Source organism: Myotis daubentonii, chromosome X (assembly GCF_963259705.1).
Source record: "Myotis daubentonii chromosome X, mMyoDau2.1, whole genome shotgun sequence".
NCBI lineage: Eukaryota > Metazoa > Chordata > Mammalia > Chiroptera > Vespertilionidae > Myotis > Myotis daubentonii.
In genome coordinates, this window is record NC_081861.1 from 17244182 (window position 1) to 17264847 (window position 20666).

Consider the following 20666-nt stretch of genomic DNA (forward strand, 5'->3'; position numbering starts at 1 on the left):
AAATAATAGAAATAAATATAAATCAACATAAAATAACCATAAATAAAAATTAAACTATACATAAGAAAAGAAAAAAAATAAATAAAATAGAAATTTTTAGTGTTTCAGCAAATAAGTTTCATTCCTTTAGAATCTTACAGCAAGTAATTCAGAAATTTCAATCAATACATTTATTTATTTTTGTCTCATTATACTGTTCTTGGGCTATTACTGTACTTGTTTCTTGTCATAATCCTTTATTAATCTTTTAATATGAGCCAGCTTTTTATAAAGATACTGATATCTATATCTTTCTGCAAAATAATTGGGATGAATCTGTCTCATTTTATGATATTCTAGTGACATTTTTTTAGTAATTTTATCATATTCTTTTGAGTCTGGAGGAAGGTGCTTCCTTTTTGAATCTAGGTTAGTAAATATGCTAGATACAGCCTGCATCTTGTCATACAAGGCCCGATACTCATCATATTCTGCTTTAAATTCCTGTTTATAATGCTGACGTTGCTCAGAGGAAACTATAGTGACGTAGTTAGTCAAATAGTCCTGTAGCCCAGATGCTGAACAAGTGTTCCCAGAGTCAGTGCTAACCTGTTCAACTTCTTCACAGGATTCTGGATTTGCACCTTCACTTTGTCTTTCAGAATCTGTCTTCTGTTTCTCCATCACCTCAATATGATACTCTTGGCTATTTACTTTGCGCTCCCTAATTTTATATTGAAACTTATTGGACATCAAATGTTTATTTTCCATGAGGTTCCGAAACTCTATTTGCATTGGAATAGGGGCTAATGTTTTCAAAGAAGTATGTTTATCACACCGATTTTTGCAGATCCTATTTTTACTAAAGCTGACAACATATGGATCTTGACTCTTCTGATCTTCTGCAGTATTGCAGGAATTGCTGTTGGAATGCACAGGCTGAGAAGAATTTGAAATAGGAAACTGGATTGCAGATAGTGCTGAAAGAATGGGATTGGCAGTAGCTTCAGAGGGTGTTGGGAGATCCACAGCAGATCCTTTACTGCTGTTATTCAAATAACCATTAGATGATGACTGTATTGCAGTTTTCATGTGAGCTATTCTAACTTTTTTTTTCCTAAGAGGATCAATAACAGCTGAATTGTAAAATTGTTCCTGAGAAGATGATGTTTCATCTGTACTAGAACTTATAGAAGAATCTGGGTAATTGGTGCCTGTGACATTCTGAAATAGACCTACTTTTTTGGAAAGCACCAACTCTAATGACTTCCTTTCTATTTCAGTGTACCCAGGCCAGTCTCTTTGGAGCTCTTTAAAAATATTATCCTTTAAGGTGTATGAAAAATCCTGTGTATTCAGATTGGCTACTTGGTGCAGAATTTTTCCAAGGGAGTTACTGTCTCTTTTTTGGATGCCATCTTTCTGAAGTCGAAGAAGGAGTTCAGGTTTCTTGTAGTCTTTCAATGCCAATAAGTGAATAACCCTGTCCCTAAATGGCTGCAGATAGACACTGTTGGTAACCCGTGATTTTCTAATTGTATATGCAGGGTTAAGGGGAGTTGTTCTTTTTCTCTCAGTCATTGAATCTGAAATCATTTGTGGTATTTTTTGAACTGGTTTTCTTTTCCCTACATGTGGTCTAATTTTTATCAATTTCTTGCAAAATTCTTCCTCTTTCTGGGCCCTTCTTACTTGTGTCATTGGATAGGAGTTGGCTGTTCCACACAGTATTTCATCTGGTATCAATTGTATGCAACTGAGCTCTGAAGGACTATAGCTTGAGTCAGTTTGTTGGTTATGGTCTTCCTGGTTTTTGTTATTCATATTTGAAAACTGAAAATTAAACTTGTATACATCAGTGGGTGAATTATTTGGGGGGATATTGGTAAGTCCCTGGACTCCTTGGGACTGAAGAGAAACTTGAAGGGGTACTGTGTTGTCATGGTTCTGATAATAGTCAATTGTCTGTATTGCAGACCTGGTAAGATCCATGTGCTGCACAGTGACATTATCTAGCCTTGGCTCTAAACTATCTACCTTCTCCACTGACACCTCTCCTTCCCAATATACTGCTTCTTGCATTGCTCTGATTCCAGAGGCTTCCATATAGTCAGATCTGTAAAGATAAAAGTTAAACAGTAAAAAAAAATTTAGAAAACAATGACTCTCCTTGGCAAAAATTGTATCTCATATTTCTACTTGTAACACTATAATCCTTAAAATTTTTTTTCCAATGGAGCAAAGGAAAAAATATATGCTTGATACAGAAACTGGGTGCTAAAGTATGTTGTAAGATCTAATCACTTTTCATTGTTTTTACTTTCACATTTTTAGTTTCTCTTCAGGAAGAACTGTTAACTCTAAGTGGAAAGTGCTAAACTATTCCCTGAGTTCAGTGCATAAATATCATCTCTTTGTAGATCCCACATCAAGTAAAGGTATTTGTTGAAAGGATTAACAGGTGTCACATGCTTATGGAAACTAGAGGAGAAGGCTTCCAGGTAACATGATTAGCACTAAGTCCTCATATTTATGCTAATATGCAAGTAAGCTGTTGAGTCCTTCTTAGGATTAGAGTCTGGCTTATCAACATGGGCTTTCATTTGGTAGCTGAACATATACTTTTGTAGTAATAGCGGGTAAAAGCCAACATCTTAGAGATGCTCATTTTTCTTTCTCAACGTTTGAACCATCACCAATGAGTGGAAGGAATTTTCATCTTCTTAGCTAGCCACTTACATCTATTATTCTGCTGCTTTGCACTCCTCCTTCAGTAGAAACTCAGAAAATCACAGATTTTTTTAGGTAAAATTGCCCATGCTGAAAGAAATCTTGCAGCTAGGCATGCTAGTGGTGTCTTTAAGGGCTGCATTGATTTATTTACTATTCTCTGAATATGCTCCCAGTCTTGCTCCTGTGTCAGCCTTTCCTTCATATTCCTTTTGCCCACAAATGTACTTCCCCTAGATCTTTGCTTGTATTGTTCCTTTGCTTTATTTAGAGAGCCCTTGCATGACTATTCTGTATAAAAAGTGACCTATTCATACAGCTACTCCAGTGCTCTCCTTCCACTATATTATTTTACTTTTCTTTATAGAATATTTACTAGCTGAATTTATATTACATATATTCATTTGTTTAATGTAAGTCACCCTCACCAGAATATTAGCTTAATTTGGGCTTGGGTTTTGCCACAGTTTTTGGCACTACTATACTTCTAGTGCTTAGAACAGTGCCTGGCAGACATAGTAAGCACTCAATACATATTTACTGAACAAATGAATACGTCAATGCTCTCTACTTTTAAATCTCACTTGTGTTGGGTTCAGCCAGTTACATTTCAACTCAACCTTAGAAACCCAGGTCAAATGTCAAATCATCTACACTAATAAAAGAGAAACATGCAAATTGGTGTCACTCTGCTACACCACAAGCCATGCCTACCAGCCAATCAGGAGTGAGTATGCAAATTAACACAACCAAGATGGTGGCAGCCACAGAGCTGGAGTGAGCAGAAGGCTTGGGTTGCCCCCAGCGATGGAGGAAGCCAAGCTCCCCGCTCACCCTGGCCAGCCCTGGCCTCCGCTCAAGGCTACAAAGTTTCAATAATGGAAGATAAATAAATCCCAGATACCTGCTTCCCTCCACTCAAGGAGGTGCTGAAAAAAAAAGAAAAAAGATTAAAAGGAGGGCCTGGGAGCTTGGGTCACTGGGGACCGTGGCCAGCCTGAAAACAGCCATCAGCCCCTCACCCAGGCTGGCCAGGCACCCCAGCGGGGACCCCCACCCTGAAAGGGGTGTGGCCAGCCTGAAAACAGCCCTTAGCCCAGCCGTGGGCAAACTATGGCCTGCGGGCCAGATCCGGCCCGTTTGAAATGAATAAAACTATTGAAAAAAAAGACTGTACCCTTTTATGTAATGATGTTTACTTTGAATTTATATTAGTTCACACAAACACTCCATCCATGCTTTTGTTCCGGCCCTCCGGTCCAGTTTAAGAACCCATTGTGGCCCTCAAGTCAAAAAGTTTGCCCACCCCTGCCTTAGCCCCTCACCCAGGCTGGCTAAACCCTCATGGGGTGAGGGTCCCCATTGGGGGGCTTGGCCAGCCTGAAAACAGACATCAGCTCCTCACCCAGGCTGGCCAGGCACCCCAATGGGACCCCCCACCCTGAAGGGGTTGTGGCCAGCCTTCAAAGGGCCATCAGCCTCTCACCCAAACTGGCAAGGCACCCCAGCCGGAACTCCCACCCTGAAGGGGATGTGGCCAGCTTGAAAACAGCCATAGCCCCTCACCCAGGCTGGCCACACACCCCCAGTAGGGACCCTTACCCCATGGGGGCATGGCCAACCTGCAAACCACCACTGGCCCTTTGCCCAGGCCGCCCCACGCCCCAAGGGAACCCCCATCCTGATTCAGTACACCCTTCATGGCAAATCAGCTTGCCCCCTCCCATGCACCAGGCCTCTATCTATACTAATTAAAGGGTAATATGCTAATTAGACTGGGAGACCTTCCAGGAGACCATCCGGACATTCTTCTCAACAAAGCCATGGTGGCAGGACTGAGGTAGAGGCAGTTAGAGGCCAAGAAGGGAGGGCAGTCATGGGTGATCAGGCTGGTGGGGGGTGGGGCCGTTGGGGTAAGCAGACCAGCAGGGGGGCCAGTTGGGGGCAAACACGCCATCAGTGGGGGTCAGTTGGAGGTAATCAGGACAGCGGGGGGCATTTTGGAGTGAGCAGGCCAGCAGGGGGGCAGTTGGGGGTGAGCAGGCTGGAAGGCAGAGTGGTTAAAGGCAATCAGGCAGGTGAGGGGTTATGAACCAGCAGTCTTGGATTGCAAGAGGGATGTCCAACTGCCAGTTTATTCCCAATCTCTGTAAACTGGCAGTAGGACATCATTCCAGGGGTCCCAGATTGTAGAGGGTGCAGGCTGGGCTGAGGAACACCCCTCCCGCATGCACGAATTTCATGCACCAGGCCACTAGTATGTAAGATATATCTCTAGCAAAAAATAATACTTCCCTTTATAATTCCAGAGCACTTTGTATTACCGCTATGAAAAACACTGCACACTGTCATATATTACTTATCTATTTGTTTACGCCACTGGACTCTGGTCTCTACATTTATGGCAACTACATTCTACTCAATTTGTATGACCCTTCTTTTTGTTCCCAGTACCTTACTCTAGATCAGCAGTGCAAGTTATATTACTATCACATCAAGAAATTATATTCAGTTGTTAGTGTCAGAGACATGTTCTGTTCCTCTTTCAGAATTTTTTTCATCTTCCTATTAACTTTAGAGTACATTTGTATTTTAAAAAATGAAATCACTGCCTCAGAGAGAATGTAAAATACTTCCTCAGAAAATCAATGAAACACTGAAGTATAATCAGCAATATAATATTCTAATGTATGCACAAATGCTTTGTTTGATTCTTCCTGAGACCTCTAGTAGACACAGGAATAAATAATATATACTTCCTATCTTTAACTCTGCAATCTTTAGGAGAGTAAACAGAATGTTTCTAGGATAGTCCTATTCCAGGTACAAATAACAACAAAGTATTCCTTAGCAAAAGCCTGGGAAAGTGGTACATTATGACAAAAAGTACAAAATAGTATTGATAGACTTAAAAACATAAAGAAAGAAGTCATGATTTCTGAAACAAAAACTAATTGCAAAGATACCAAACATTTCCAAATTGCCACATATATTTCGTAAAATTACAATAAAAATTTGAGCAAAATTTTTTTCTTTAAATCTGTCAAAACTATTCTAAAATTCAACTGTAAGAAGAACTAAAAGAATTTCACAATGAGATTAACAGCAGGGAATTATTCCTATTATATAACATAAAACTACAATAATTAACAGAGTGAGGAACTAGCATAAGAAGAGATCAAAAATTAAAGTGAACATATATGTAAGATACAGAGCCCAGGAATTTAATAAATGATTAAAAAGTCCATCAATAATCAACATAAAAGGATAGATCATTACATGAACACTGATTAAGACACATTGTCAACATTTTAGCAAAAATATAAAAATGAAATCTCTCTTCATAGGATATTATAGAATGAACTAGTGGCCCAGTGCACGAAATTTGTGCGGGGGGAGGGGGGTTGGTACCTCAGCTCGGCCTGCACCCCCTCCAATCTGGGACCCCTGGAAGGATGTCCTACTGCCGGTTTACAGGGATCAGGAATAAATCGGCAGTTGGACATCCCTCTTGCAATCCAGGACTGCTGGCTCCTAACCACTCACCTGCCTGCCTGCCTGATTGCCCCTAACCACTCTGCCTGCCAGCCTGCTCACCCCCAAATCCCCCCCCACCAGCCTGATCACCCCCAACTGCCCCCCGTGCCAGTGTGCTGACTCCAAACTGCCACCTTGCTGGCCTGCTTACTCCTAACTGCCCCCCCACATTCCTGATGACCCCAGCTGACCCCCACTGACAGCCTGCTTGCTGCCAACTGGCTCTCCTGATGGTCTGCTCACCCCCAACAGCCTTCCCCCACTGGCCTGATCATCCACAACTGCCATCCCATCCTGGCCTGATCACCCACAACTGCTCTCTTGGCCTCTAACCACCTCTACCTCAGCCCTGCCACCATGGCTTTGTCCAGAAGAACGTCCAGATCTCTTGGGAGGTCTCCCAGTCTAATTAGCACATTACCCTTTTATTAGTTTGGAGGCTTGGTGCATGGGTGGGGGCTGGCTGGTTTGCCCTGAAGGGTGTCCTGGATCAGTGTGGGGGTTCTCTTGAGGCATGGGCGGCATGGGTAAGGGGTCTGTGATGGTTTTCAGGCTGGCCATGCCCCCATGGGGTGAGGGTCCCTAGTGGGGGGGTGTGGGCAGCCTGGGTGAGGGTCTGAGGGCTGTTTTCAGGCTGGCCATGCCCCCGGGAGACCCAGGACCCCAGCCACTCCTTGAGCAGTGGCCAGGGTGAGCAGGAAGCTTGGATTCCTCTGTTGCCACGGTCAACACAAGCCTTCAGCTCTGTGGCCACCGCCATCTTTGTTGGGTTATTTTGCATACTCACCCTGATTGGCTGGTTGGCGTAGCAGAGGGACAGTCAATTTGCATGTTTCCCTTTTATTAGTGTAGATTGCAAAGGTGTCAAAGAGGTAAAAATAACAAGAGACAACAAGAGACTTAAAACTTAAGTGTAATGGCAATAATTACATGCAAAAATAATTTGTTGGATAAAAATAATCTATCCTATATAATAAAGGAGAAACATATAAATTGAGCAGCCTTTCACTACGCTCACCAGCCAATCAGGGTGAATATGCAAAGTAACCCGACAAAGATGGTGGGTTGATTTGCATACATAGGCGCTGGGCGGAGAGCAGAAGCGGAAGAGCTGGCAGCTAGGGGGGACATGGCTTCCTCAGTTGCTCCCTCAGTCATTCCCTTGGGGGGATGTGGCTCCCTTGGTTGCCGGGCGGAGTGCAGAGCAGGAGAGCTGGAGGCTTGGGGGGCTGTGGCTAGCCTCAGTTGCTCCAAGTGTGGGGAGCACCAGGAATTCTGGGAATAGTAGTTCTGATGGCAGCCCAAGGACCGGAAGTGGAAGCCCAGAGCACAGGGAGCTCCAGCAATGCTGGGAATCATAGTTCTGGTGGCAGACGGACCTTCTAGACACTAGAGCAAAGTGAGCCTGAAGCAAGTTACTGTTGCAGTGGGGGATGGAAGGAAAGCAAAGATGAGAGACATAAGTAAAATCAGAGTGTCTAGGAAAAATTAAAGGGAAGATATCCTAAAACTTCTAGGAAATCTCCGCCAATGAAGCAAAGAAAAACAATGCCTCTATTATTCTGTGAGCAACAAACCAAACTGGGTAGGGGATCTCTGACAATTCATTCATATGATTGCAAAGACATACAGAAACTCCTGGATATGAGAGGGCTCCCCTGAGGGCTCCCAGATTGGAGAGGGTGCAGGTTGGGCTGAGGGCCCCCCCACCCCCACCCCCCGTGCATGAATCTTCGTGCACCAGGCCCCTAGTCTACACTAATAAAAGAGAAACATACAAATTGTTGTCACTCCGCTACACCCACCAACCAATCAGAGCAACTATGCAAATTAACCCAACAAAGATGGCAGTTAATTTGCATATGCAGGCACAGAGCGAAGACTGAAGTCTCTGGCCGGAGTGAAGACTGAAGACTGAAGACTGAAGACTGAAGAGGCTTGGCTTCTCCACTGCAGCCGGGACAAAGGCCTGGATCCCAGGTGCTGGAGGAAAACCAGTGCCGGCAGCCAAGGAAAGGAAGGCCTATTGCGCGAATCTTTGTGCAACGGGCTTCTAATATATATATGGCTAATATGCAAAGTGTCCCCTTGGGAGTTCGACCAGGAGACTGGGAGTTCGATCACTCGTTATGATATGCGCTGAGCACCAGGGGGCAGCTCAGAATGGAGGAAGGCCCCAGCTGGCAGCTGGCAGCTGGGAAAGGGAGGCCCCAGCCAGCAACTGGAAGGCCCCAATCGGCCCTGATCACCAGCCAGGCCTAGGGACCCTACCCATGCATTAATGCCATGCACCAAGACCTCCAGTTATCACATAACATGCATTCAAGTTTTATTTCATCAAGTCCCCAAATTGGTATCAAAATAAAGAAAGTTTGAAGAATAATACTAAATTCCTCTGTTTGGAGAAACATAAGACAGTACCACAATTGCAGCTTAACTAGCACTGGTAAAAAGTTATTTGCATAGTATTTAAGAAAAAGTTAATTGATCAAATTATTGAATACTATCTTAACTTTCTGATTAATTAAGTGGGTGGCAATAATAAACTAAATTAAATTCTTAAAAAATTGAATTTCTCCTTTAAATCATGTAGCATGCTATGTTGTTATTACCATGGAATAGATGTTTAGCTCACAGGGCACTATATGATTGGATGAGAATAACAAATAAAATGACTACATAACTAATATTTTTTAAATTTTAATTGGACAAATGTCTTATTTTCACAAGCCATTCATAATTCTACCCAGCTCTCCTATAAATGCCGAAGCAGTTAAAATGACTAAATATAATTAATCAACTTTAAAGTGATACTTATTTTTTATTATACTTTTGTAATGCTTTGATATCTGCTTTTCACCACTGTGGTTACTACACTCAGGTAATGAGGCTACCAAACTCCAAACTCTGGCAATTCTCTGTGATAAAGTAGGAGTCATGGGGAACTGTTCCTGCTCATTTACTCCAGGTATCCTAGACCTCACTGATATCTATATTCTATAGCCTGTTTTCTGGTTTTGCAGTATAACAAGTCCAATTCAAATCATTTTTTGCCAGTTCTCAAACTTTCTGAGGTCTGACCTAGTTTAGGATTTTTTTCTATCATTTCTCACCTATCCGGTGTTCTTGATCATGATCCAAACTCAATGAAAGATCTTCTCTCTTCATGTATCTTCACACTGCTCTGAACTTCCTTTGCTGTGTAACCATCCGCATGTCTACCCTTCTATAACTGACATCACAATTAACAATCCCCTCTAACATTCTATACCTCCAACCTTAAAGTGAAACTTTCCCAAAGAATTCTACTTTATCTATAGGCCTCTCGAAATGTGTGTACTCATTTTCTCTGACTCCAAGTGGGAAAGTTAGAACATTTTCTTTCTTTCTAGTGACATTGTAAGACCAACCAATTATTCATTCATTCATAAAGTTACATTTTTCCTCTGAGGCAAAAATCTATGTAGTTATAAACCTTATATCATCAAACTTCTAACCCTATCTACTATATATAGTTCATCTCAGATCACTCTTCTCCCAGTTTCACAGGCTTCAGTGATATCGACATTTATTTGACCGATAAAATGCACCAGGCTCATTCTTGCCTTGAAGCCTTTATGTACACTGGTGCCACACTGGCAATGTTCTTCCTTACGAATAAGTTAATAGTTATCATCACTACTGGCCCAGAATTACTGCTTAAGAAATATTTATTAAAATAATAAATGTTATGTATGTTCCTGCTCCCCAAATCTAAGATCCCTACTACCATCCTTCAATACCTTATTCTTTCTTCCTTTCAGCCCTTATAAAGAAAAGGGCTGAAGAAATAAATGTCAAAATCACTGTTGTAATCCAGAAACTAATATGATATCATATGACAACTATCTACACTAATAAAAGAGAAAAATGGTAATTGGCGTACGGCGATAGCCTTTTCATTGGCTAATCAGGGATATATGCAAATTAACTGCCAACTAAGATTGGCAGCTAACTGCCAACTAAGATTGGCAGTTAACTGCCAACTAAGATTGACAGTTAACTGCCAACAAGATGGCGGTTAATTTGCATATGTAGGCACAATGCAGGGAGGCAAAAGGGAAAGCAGGAAGAAGCCCCCTGCCACTGACAGTGATCCGAAACCCAGGGGGGAGCTAAGAGCTGGGGGCAGGGCAAAGGCGTCCCTGGGGCCGCCTTTGCCCTGCCCCCCAGCCATGATCGGAGAATCAGGTGCCTTTTCCGCCCTGGCCAGTGATAGCAGGAAGTAGGGGTGGAACCAGCAATGGGAGCTGGGCACGGTCGAAGCTGGCAGTCCCAGGAGCTAGGGGTCCCTTGCCTGGGCCTAAAGCGAAGCCCACGATCGCGGGGCCGCTGCAGCTGCGGGTCCCCGCTGCCCGGGCCGGATGCCTAGTCCAGAGGCGTTAGGCCTGGGCAGGGGCGGAGCCTGCAACCGCAGGGAGCTGGGGGTCCCCTGCCCAGGCCTGACACCTCTGCTGGAGGCCTCAGGCCTGGTCAAGGGGCCGATCGGGTGATTGGTGATTGGAGGGTGATGAGGGTCAACTCCTCTGGCCGAGGCATCAGGCCTGGGCGGGGGCCAGAGCCAGTGATCGGGGGGAGATGGGGGTTCCCTGTTCAAGCCTGACACCTCTGGCAGAGGCGCCAGGCCTGGGCAAGGGGCAGAGCCAGCAATCGGTGGGGTCTGGGGGTCCCCTGCCCAGGCCTGATGCCTGGGCCAGAGGCATCAGGCCTGGGCTGGGGGCAGAACCAGTGATGGGGGGAAATGAGGGTCCCTTGCCCAGGCCTGACACCTCTGGCCCAGGCGTCAGGCTGGGCAAGGGGCTGATCCTGCGATTGGAAGGTGATGGGGGTCAACGCCTGAGGGCTCCCAGTATGTGAGAGGGGGCAGGCTGGGCTGAGGGACACTCCCCCACACACACCCAGTGCACAAATTTCGTGCACTGGGCCCCTAGTACTTTATTAAAATAATAATTTTAAATATAATTTAGTTCTCTAGTTTTAAATCAGGCAATTTATTTTTCTTATTTATTTTCATGCAGTTTCACTTGCTATTCAGTGAAACCTCTTTAAAAAAATAGGAGCATAAGTTAAAATTATTTAACATTTTTAATTTTAAGTAGGGGAAATTAATATAAAATCATACTCACGTAAGTACTCACATAACTTAAATGAGGTGTACAAGTTTATATATTTTTCTGAATAATATGAATCCCTACTTGTAGATATTTTTATTTATTTTGATAAAATCAAGGGCAAAGTTTACAAAATACAAAGTGACCTTCATTCAGCCAATTACAAAAATACTGTGTTCTTTGGAATTTTGTTTCACTGGTTAAAGGAATACTAGAACTGCTACTTTTTTCTTTTTTTTTAATCCTCACCTGAGTATATGTTTTTATTGATTTTAGAGAAAGTGATAAAGGTGGGGGGAGAGATAGAGACAGAGAACAAGAAAAACATTGATCAGTTGCCTCCTGTATGTGCCCCTGGCCTGCGACCTGACCTGGAATCAACCTGCAGTCTTTTGATGTACAGGATGACATTCCAAACAACCAAGCCACCTGGCCAGGGAAAGACAGTGACATCTTAAGTGGCAAGGATTCCCCTCCCCCCCCCCAAAAAAAATAAAAAGTGGAGTAATATAAGGCTTTATGTTGAACTTAAGCAATGGATTGAATGTTAGGATTTCTGGGTTTTGGTCCTAACTCAATCTCTAAAGGTATGAACTCAGGTAATTTTTTAAACCTCTTTTGGACTCAGTTTCAAATTATAAAATATTGAAAAGTTAGACTTTATAGTATATATAGAAACTTTTAGTTCTACAATACAATGGATGATTTATAAATATTTCATTTCAGTTTCTGATTCATCAAAAATAGTTTCAAAAACAAGCTCTGCAGCAGGAAACCTTTCTCAACCATAGCAACTACCAGGATCATGTTATTTTGTGACACAGCATCTCTGGAAATTTGTAGCACAGATGAAGATCCTTATTATCTTAACACTGTCTACCATCACAAATACAGGCAAGATGGCATTCTGAATCAGAAGTAGCAAAACAAAATGCTTGTAGCTCTAGCCATTTTGGTGCAGTGGATAGAGCGTCGGCCTATGGATTAAAAGGTCCTGGGTTTGATTCCGGTAAAGGTCACATGCCCAGGTTGTGGGCTCGATCCCCAGTGGGGGTCGAGCAGGAAGCAGCCAATCAATGATTCTCTCTCATCATTGATGTTTCTATCTCTCTCTCCCTCTCCATTCCCCTCTGAAATATATATATATATATATTTTTTTTTTTTTAAAAAAGCTTCTGCACCGCAAAAGAAACCATCAACAAAACAACAAGAAAGCCCATTGAATGGGAGAACATATTTACAATTGTATCTCTGACGAGGGTTTAATCTCCAACATTTATAGGGAACTCATACAACTTAACAAAAGGAGGGTAAACAATCCAATCAAAAAATGGGCACAGGACCTAAATAGATATTTTTTGAAGGAGGACATAAGGAAGGCCAGAGACATATGAAAACATGCTCAAAGTCACTAATCATCTGAGATACGCAAATCAAAACAGCAATGAGGTACCATCTCACACCTGTCAGGATGGCTATCATCAACAAATCTACAAAGGACAAGTGCTGGCATGGATGTGGAGAAAAAGGAACTCTAGTGCATTGCTGGTGGAATGCAGACTGGTGCAACCACTGTGGAACAGTGTGGAGAGTCCTCAAAAAATTAAAAATGGAACTCCTATTTGAACAACTCATTCCACATCTAGGAATATATCCCAAGAAATTAGAAATGCCAACCAAAAGAATATATGCACCCCTATGTTCATAATAGCAAAAGTTATAATAGCTGAAGGTTTTTAAACAGCCTAAGTGCCCACCAGCAGATGAGTGGATAGAAAACTGTGGTACATCTACACAATGAAATACTATGCTGCTATAAAAAAGAAGGGATTCTTACCATTTGCAAGAGCATGGACAGACCTGGAGAGCATTATGCTAAGCAAAATAAGCCAGTAAAGGAAATATAAATATCACATGATTTCACTTATTTGTGGAGTATAATGAACAACATAAACTGACGAACAAAAATAGAGCCAGAGTCTTAGAAGCATGGAATAGACCATCCAATCTAAGAGGGAAGGTAGGGTGTGTGTGTGTGTGTATGTGTGTGTGTGTGTGTGTGTGTGTGTAAGAGATCAACCAAATGACTTGTATGCATGCAAGTGAGCATAACAAATGGACACAGATAGTAGGGGGGTGAAGGCATATGCTGGGGGAGGTGGGAGTGGCTGAGGAGAGATCAGTGGGGGAAAAGGAGACTCGTAATACTTTAAACAATAAAGAATTTAAATAAAAATCACACACTGTTTATATGTATATCAGTTAAATGGAGAATGAAAAACTCCTTATTTTGTATACAATAAGGTAACAGTCAGGGGTAAACCTCTTTCTAGTTTTAACTCCACCCATACTACTCACTTTACTACAATTATGCTATACTGATATCTGTCCTATTCCTCTTTAACTGTGACATAATGCATGTCAATCCCTCTGCTTTTAAAGTCTCTACACTTCCCCTGCCTTTTGAAAACTACAATTCAAACATCTATGACCAGAAACACATCCTGATATTTTTAGGTACTAACTCACTCCTTCCAGCTTTTTTCTGCATATATAACATTATTAGAACATTTACCAAATTGCATTATAAATTACTTGTGGCCCGGTGCACAAAATTTGTGCATGAGGGGTGTCCCTCAGCCCGGCCTACACCCTTTCAAATCTGGGACCTCTCAGGGGATGTATCACTGCTCGATATCCTGCGGGATCAGGCCTAAACCAGCAGTCGGATATCCCTCTCACAATCCGGGACTGCTGGCTCCTAACTGCTCACTTGCCTGCCTGCCTGATTGCCCCTAACCATTCTGCACGCTGGCCTGCTTGCCCCCAACTCTCCCCCTCCCACCAGCCTGCTCACCCCCAACTTGCCCCCCCCCACTGGTCGGCTTGCCCCAACTTCCCTCCCCTCCTGGCCTGATCACCCCTAATTGCCTCTGCCTCATCCCTGTCACCATGGCTTTGTTCGAAAGGACATCCGGAAGGTCTCCCAGTCAAATTAGCATATTACCCTTTTGTTAGTATAGATAGAGGCCTGGTGCACGGGTGGGGGCAGGCTGGTCTGCCCTGAATGGGGTCCCGGATCAGGGTGGGGGTCCCTTTGGGGGGCAGGGCCAGCCTGGGCATGGGCCTGGGGCAGTTTGCAGGCTGACCACACCTCCATTGGAGTAATGTTTTCCACTGGGGGTGGTACTGGTTTGGGCAAGGGACTGGGGTGGTTTGCAGGCCAGCCAAGCCCCTGGCTTTGTCCAGAAAGACGTCCAGAAGGTCTCCCAGTCTAATTAGCATATTAAACTTTTATTAGTATAGATGTTAACATGTCTGTCTCAAGTACCTCCAGACAATATGATAGTAAAATACATCAAATTTTTAAACCTCCTTTCATTATCAGAGTTCTAAAGTCAATGTACTTTATATATTAATTTCACTTCTATGATCACTATTCTAACCAAATAGTTCCTTTGCTCCAACTACATTATTTTTATTTTTTGCAATAAATATATTTAGATATATGCTTAAATCTCTTTTGTGAAAGGGGAGAATGTGTAAATAAATGTTTTAATATAAAATATGAGTTACATTTGGAGTCAGGGAACATGTATGTTTATTATTTCTAAAAGTTACCACAGTGACTAGCATATACTTATGTTCCTATATTGTGAGATACCTTAAATGGCATACTGAGAAACTGGACACAATTCTGTAGGCAATGAGGAATCTCGAAAGGTTTAAGAGGCAACATAATATGATGGTGGATATATTTTTGAAATACTACTTCCTCAGAATGAGCACTGGCTTGGAGAGAGCCTCAATGAATGTCGAGAGTTCAGTTAGAAAGGTACAGTAATAATTGAGGAAATATATTATGATAGTCTGTACTGAGGTGGTAGTGGTGAGGATGGATACAAATATGTAAATAATGACATGTATAACACTTGATAACTAGACACCAGTAGTAGAAAGGGCTATGGAGAAGTCAGTAGTGATTATGAAGACTATTTTTTTCAAATTTTTATTTTGAAATAATTGTAGATTCACAGGAAGTTGCAAAGATAGTACAGTAGTACTGGAATTCTGTGCAACCACAACCTTCTCACAGTTTCACCAAAAGGTAAGATCTTATGTAATTATAGTATACAATTAAAACAGGAAATTATTTGTGTGAAATGTGAGTATGGTACTTGGAAATCTTCTCAAACATGTAAATTTGTGTCAAGTCCACCATGAAAATAAAAATATAGAACTATTCAATCATTTCCCTCATGTTACTTCTTTCTAATCACAATCATCCCCTTGACCCTCACTATATCTAAACCTTAGAAACTACTAAAGGGAGCAAATGGAGTGAGCAGCTGAAACTAATAACACCCACCCCAAATTGGCGAAACTACTCAGCTGGTGAGACGGTTTGCAGCCGGGAAGGGCAGAGCTCCCCTGGAAAGGTAAAAAACCCGGGATCTGGGCAGGAAAGTTTGCCATACCTCTGAGCCCAGAGGGATAGAGAGAGACTGCGTGGCAGACAGCCGTGTCCCTTGGGACAGGCACAGCCCCTGACTGGGGAAAGGAGATCCGCAGGATTCCTGGCACCAGGGGATTTGAGATCTGGATTCTGTGATCATGGAGGACTGAGCCTAAAGGGGGCAGCCTGAAGAGCTGACCAGACCATGCAGTGCCGGTAAGAGAAGAGCTTATAGAAACTAAGCCTTCCCCATTTCCCAGACCAGCGTTTGTTTGTTTGTTTTCACTGAATCCTGTTCATAAGACATTTCGGATACAGACATTCACCTGTCCTGAAGAGAGGGAGAAGGTGTGGATGAGTGGAATCTGGGGAGACACTGAGGAGAGGGGGGGCCGGGAATGGTGGCAGCGAATTGAGTGCTGAGACACCCCTGGGCCCAGGATCCGGGCAGCCATTCTCTCCGGAGGGTGGGACTCCTCCACCTAGCCCCCAGGCAAGGAGCACAGCCACACCCAGATTCCACCCTGAATGAGATCAAGGATTACAATAATCTGATCAGTCCCTGGTAGTTAACAGGGACTGGCCTATAGAGGGATTTTCAATCCCAGCAACAACACAGAGCTGGTAACTATTAAGGAACCAGCTCTGGGCAGTGGACTTCCCCACACCAGTTTTAAGTGCAATAGAGATGATAAACCCAAGCTACTGGACAGAGAGGACCTATAGCCTCAGAGGCCAACCCAAAAACACTGCCACCCAGAGGCTGAGCCACAATCTGACTCTTAGCTAAATACAAATTAAGGCAGTCTGGGAAACAAATACGGCCTGCTTTAAAATCAGGACTGTGGTTTACAACACAGAGGAACAATGTATCGCAGGAAAATTCAACACTCTCCTGAATACCTGACAGGACTAAGGCGAGCCAGACTGACGAGTAGAAGAACCGAAGTACCTTCACTACTGCAATTTTTTTTTTCTTCTTTTTTCTTTTTTCACCTTTTAACCAAGAAACCAATTTTTTTTCTTCTTTTTCCATCACCTGATTTTACCCTTTTAATTACTACATTTTTATTTTTAACCAGTATTATTACTGCTACCATTTTACCATTTTTTAAAGTGCCATTTTATTTTCTCTTTATTTTATTTTGGGATTAGTGTTCTCTATTCTATTTTCATCATTCCTTTAGCATCAATTTTCCCTAACTCAATTTTACCTCTATGCTAAAACCCTCTCACTAACTTTTCCCCTTTTGTTGTCCTGTTTCTCTTACCCTATTCCTGCTTTAGATTTTCCCTATTCCTTCTGTTTACCTCCTGTCAAAATTTCACCCTACTTATATATCCTATTTCCAATCCACTGCTCTAAATGTTTATATACATACCCCTTATCTTTCTTCACTATCCAAATTTTTTTTCTTCTTTTATCTTTCTATTGTTTTGTTGCTGTTTGCTTGATTGTTGAGTATATTGGCTTTGTTGTTGTTGTTGTTTGTTTTTTTTGTGTCTCTCTGTGTGTGTGTGTGTTTTAGGACTGGTTGTGAGGCTGTTTTGGTTTTTCTTTTTCTTTTTTTCAGCTGGTTTTTCCCCTCCCTCCACTCTCCCGCCCGAGGTTATTTTTGTGCTTCTGTTTTCCCTTGCCTCTCTTTATAGTATTGGTTGTTTCTAGTTTGAATTCATCTCCAGGAATCTGTTGCTGGAATTTGTTGGGATTAGTGGAGGTTCTATAAGAGTTTTCTCATATACATAGCCTCTTCCCTTCTTCTACTTCATTCTCTCTTTTTGCTCTTTTTTTTTCTCTCTTTTCTTTCCCCCTCCTTTTTCCCAATTTCATTTTTGCACTCCTTTTTTTTCTTCCCTACTTTTCTTTTCTTTTTTCTCTTTTCTCTTTTTCTCTTCTTCCTTCCTTATCCCCTAATTCTCTTAATTCAGATGGTCACCTTTATTTGGGGTTATTAATATCATGAATATATTTGTGTTTAGTGCCTGGAATGTGGTGCCTTGTTGTGTTGTATTTTGTGCCTTTAAATCAATGCAGCAGATCTAAGTAACAGCAGCCTCCTGAGCACCACACCCTCTGTCTGAGGAACAGCAGCTGTACGTGAAGCCTCCCCCCACCAGCCAGAAGAGCCACCACAGCTGTGAACAGCACCCACCAGAGGAGCTGCTGCCAACTGAGGAGCAGCTGCTATCACAACCGCCCGAGGAGCAACCACAGCCCAAGGAGCCACTGCCACCCAGGGAGCAGCCACTGGACGACTCAATGTCTAGATATGTCAGTGAGATCAAACATGGGTAGACAAAGAAACCCCCAAAGGAAAGAGAAGGAGGACTCTCCAGAAAAGCAGCTAAGTAATACAGAGGCATGCACCATGACAGAAAAAGAATTCAGAATAAGGGTCCTAGAATGCATAAACCGGATGGAGGAAAAAATCAACAACTTCTGCAAGAAGCTAGAAGAAACAGATGAAAAAGTCAACTACCTATGCAAGAAGCAAGCAGAAACAGATGAAAAAATCAATAACATATGGAAGAAGCTAGTAGAAACAGATGAAAAAATCAACAACTTAAGTAAGACCCAAGAAGAAATGAAGAATGATATAGCTGCAATAAAAAACACCATTGAAAGTATCAACAGTAGACTAGGAGAAGTGGAGGAGCGAATTAGTGAATTAGAAGACAAGGAAGCAAAACACACCCAAAATGTACTGCAATTGGAGAAAAAAATTAAAAGACAGGAGGAGAGCCTCAGGGAGCTTTGGGACAACATGAAACGAAACAACATACGATTAATAGGGGTGCCAGAACAACAGAAAGATGAACAAGGATTAGAAAACCTATTCAAAGAAATAATATCAGAAAACTTCCCTGAGGTGGGGAAGACAAAAGTCACACAAGCCCAGAGAGTCCCAAACAAGGTGAACCCGAAAAGACCCACACCAAGACACATCATAATTACCATGGCAAATGTTCAGGACAAAGAGAGAATCTTACAGGCTGCAAGAGAGAGACGGAAAGTTACATACAAGGGATCTCCCATTATATTATCAAATTATTTCTCAACAGAAACACATCAGGCCAGAAAAGAATGGACAGAAATTTACAAAGTGATGCAAAGCAAAGGACTGAATCCAAGAATACTCTATCCAGCAAGGCTATCATTCAAACTTGAAGGGGAAATAAGAAACTTCACAGACAAAAAAAGGCTAAGGGAGTTTATCACCACCACCAAGCCAGCAATGCAAGGAATGCTAAAGGGACTGGTGTAAAAAGAAGAAATAAAAAGCTCAGAAAGAAAACAGCCACACACAAAAAGAAATGGCAACAAATAAGTACCTTTCAATAATAACTTTAAACGTAAATGGACTAAATGCTCCAACCAAAAGACATCGAGTGGCTGAATGGATAAAAAAACATGACCCATACATCTGCTGTCTACAAGAGACCCACCTCATTAGAAGGGACTCACACTGAAAGTGAAAGGATGGAAAAATATCTTTCAGGCAAATGGAAAGGAAAAGAAAGCTGGGGTAGCAATACTTATATCGGACGAAATAGACCTCAAAGTGAAGGCCATAACAAGAGATAAGGAAGGCCACTAAAGGGATCAATACAACAAGAAGATATAACCCTGGTAAACATATATGCACCCAATACAGGAGCACACAAATTCATAGAAAAAAACTCCTGGAAGATATCAAAGGAGAGATCAACAACAATACAATCATAGTAGGGGACTTTAATACACCACTGACAGCACTGGATAAGTCCTCTAGACAAACAATCAGCCAAGATACAGCAATCCTAAATGACTCACTAGATCAGATGGACTTAATAGACATCTTCAGAACACTTCACCCCAAAGCCACAGAATATACATTCTACTCAAGTGTTCATATGACATATTTAAAAATAGACCATTTATTGGGTCACAAGCAAAGTATCCCCAAATTCAAGAAGATTGAAATCATTAAAAGCATCTTTTCAGACCACAATGGCATAATATTAGAAATAAACTACAATAAAAACAACCCAAAATACTCAAACACCTGGAAGCTGAATAGCATGCTATTAAATATTGATTGGGTTACCAATGAGATCAAAGAAGAAATTAAAAACAGCCTGGAAACTAATGACAATGAAAACACAACAATCCAAAACCTATGGGACACAATGAAAGCAGTCCTGAGAGGGAAGTTTATAGCACTACAGGCCTATCTCAACAAACAAGAAAAAATGGTAGTAAATAATCTAACTCTACAACTCAAAGAATTAGAAAGAGAGCAACAAGAAAACCCCAGAGTGAGCAGAAGGAAGGAGATAATAAAGATTAGAGCAGAAATAAATGACATAGAAACCAAAAAAACAATACAGAAAATGAATGAAACCAAGAGCTGGGTCTTTGAAAGGATAAACAAGATTGACAAACCTCTAGCCAGACTCACCAAGAAGCAAAGAGAGAGGACCCAAATAAACAAAATCAGAAATGATAGAGGCGAAATAACAACAGACCCCACAGAAATACAAATGATTGTTAAAAAATACTATGGACAGCTCTACTCCGACAAACTAGACAACCTGGAGGAAATGGACAAATTCCTAGAAAAATACAACATTCCAAAACTCAATCAGGAAGAATCTAAAAATCTCAACAGGCCAATAACTATGGAAGAAATTGAAGCAGTCATCAAAAAGCTTCCAGCAAACAAAAGCCCAGGACCAGACGGCTTCACAGGGGAGTTTTACCAAACATTCAAGGAAGAACTAAAACCTATCCTCCACAGACTACTACAAAAAATTCAAGAGGAAAGAACACT

At 42.0% G+C, this 20666-nt stretch overlaps 1 protein-coding gene across 1 annotated transcript in view; it reads right to left on the reverse strand.

The window, feature by feature from the left end:
• Positions 1–207: 207 nt before the first annotated feature.
• The window catches only part of LOC132223406 (RNA polymerase II elongation factor ELL2-like), a 29107-nt gene continuing 8648 nt past the window's right edge, over positions 208–20666 (reverse strand). The window contains exon 2 of the mRNA XM_059678624.1: positions 208–2095. Within this exon, the coding sequence (XP_059534607.1) occupies positions 208–2095 (1888 nt within the window). The remainder of the gene's footprint in view (positions 2096–20666) is intronic.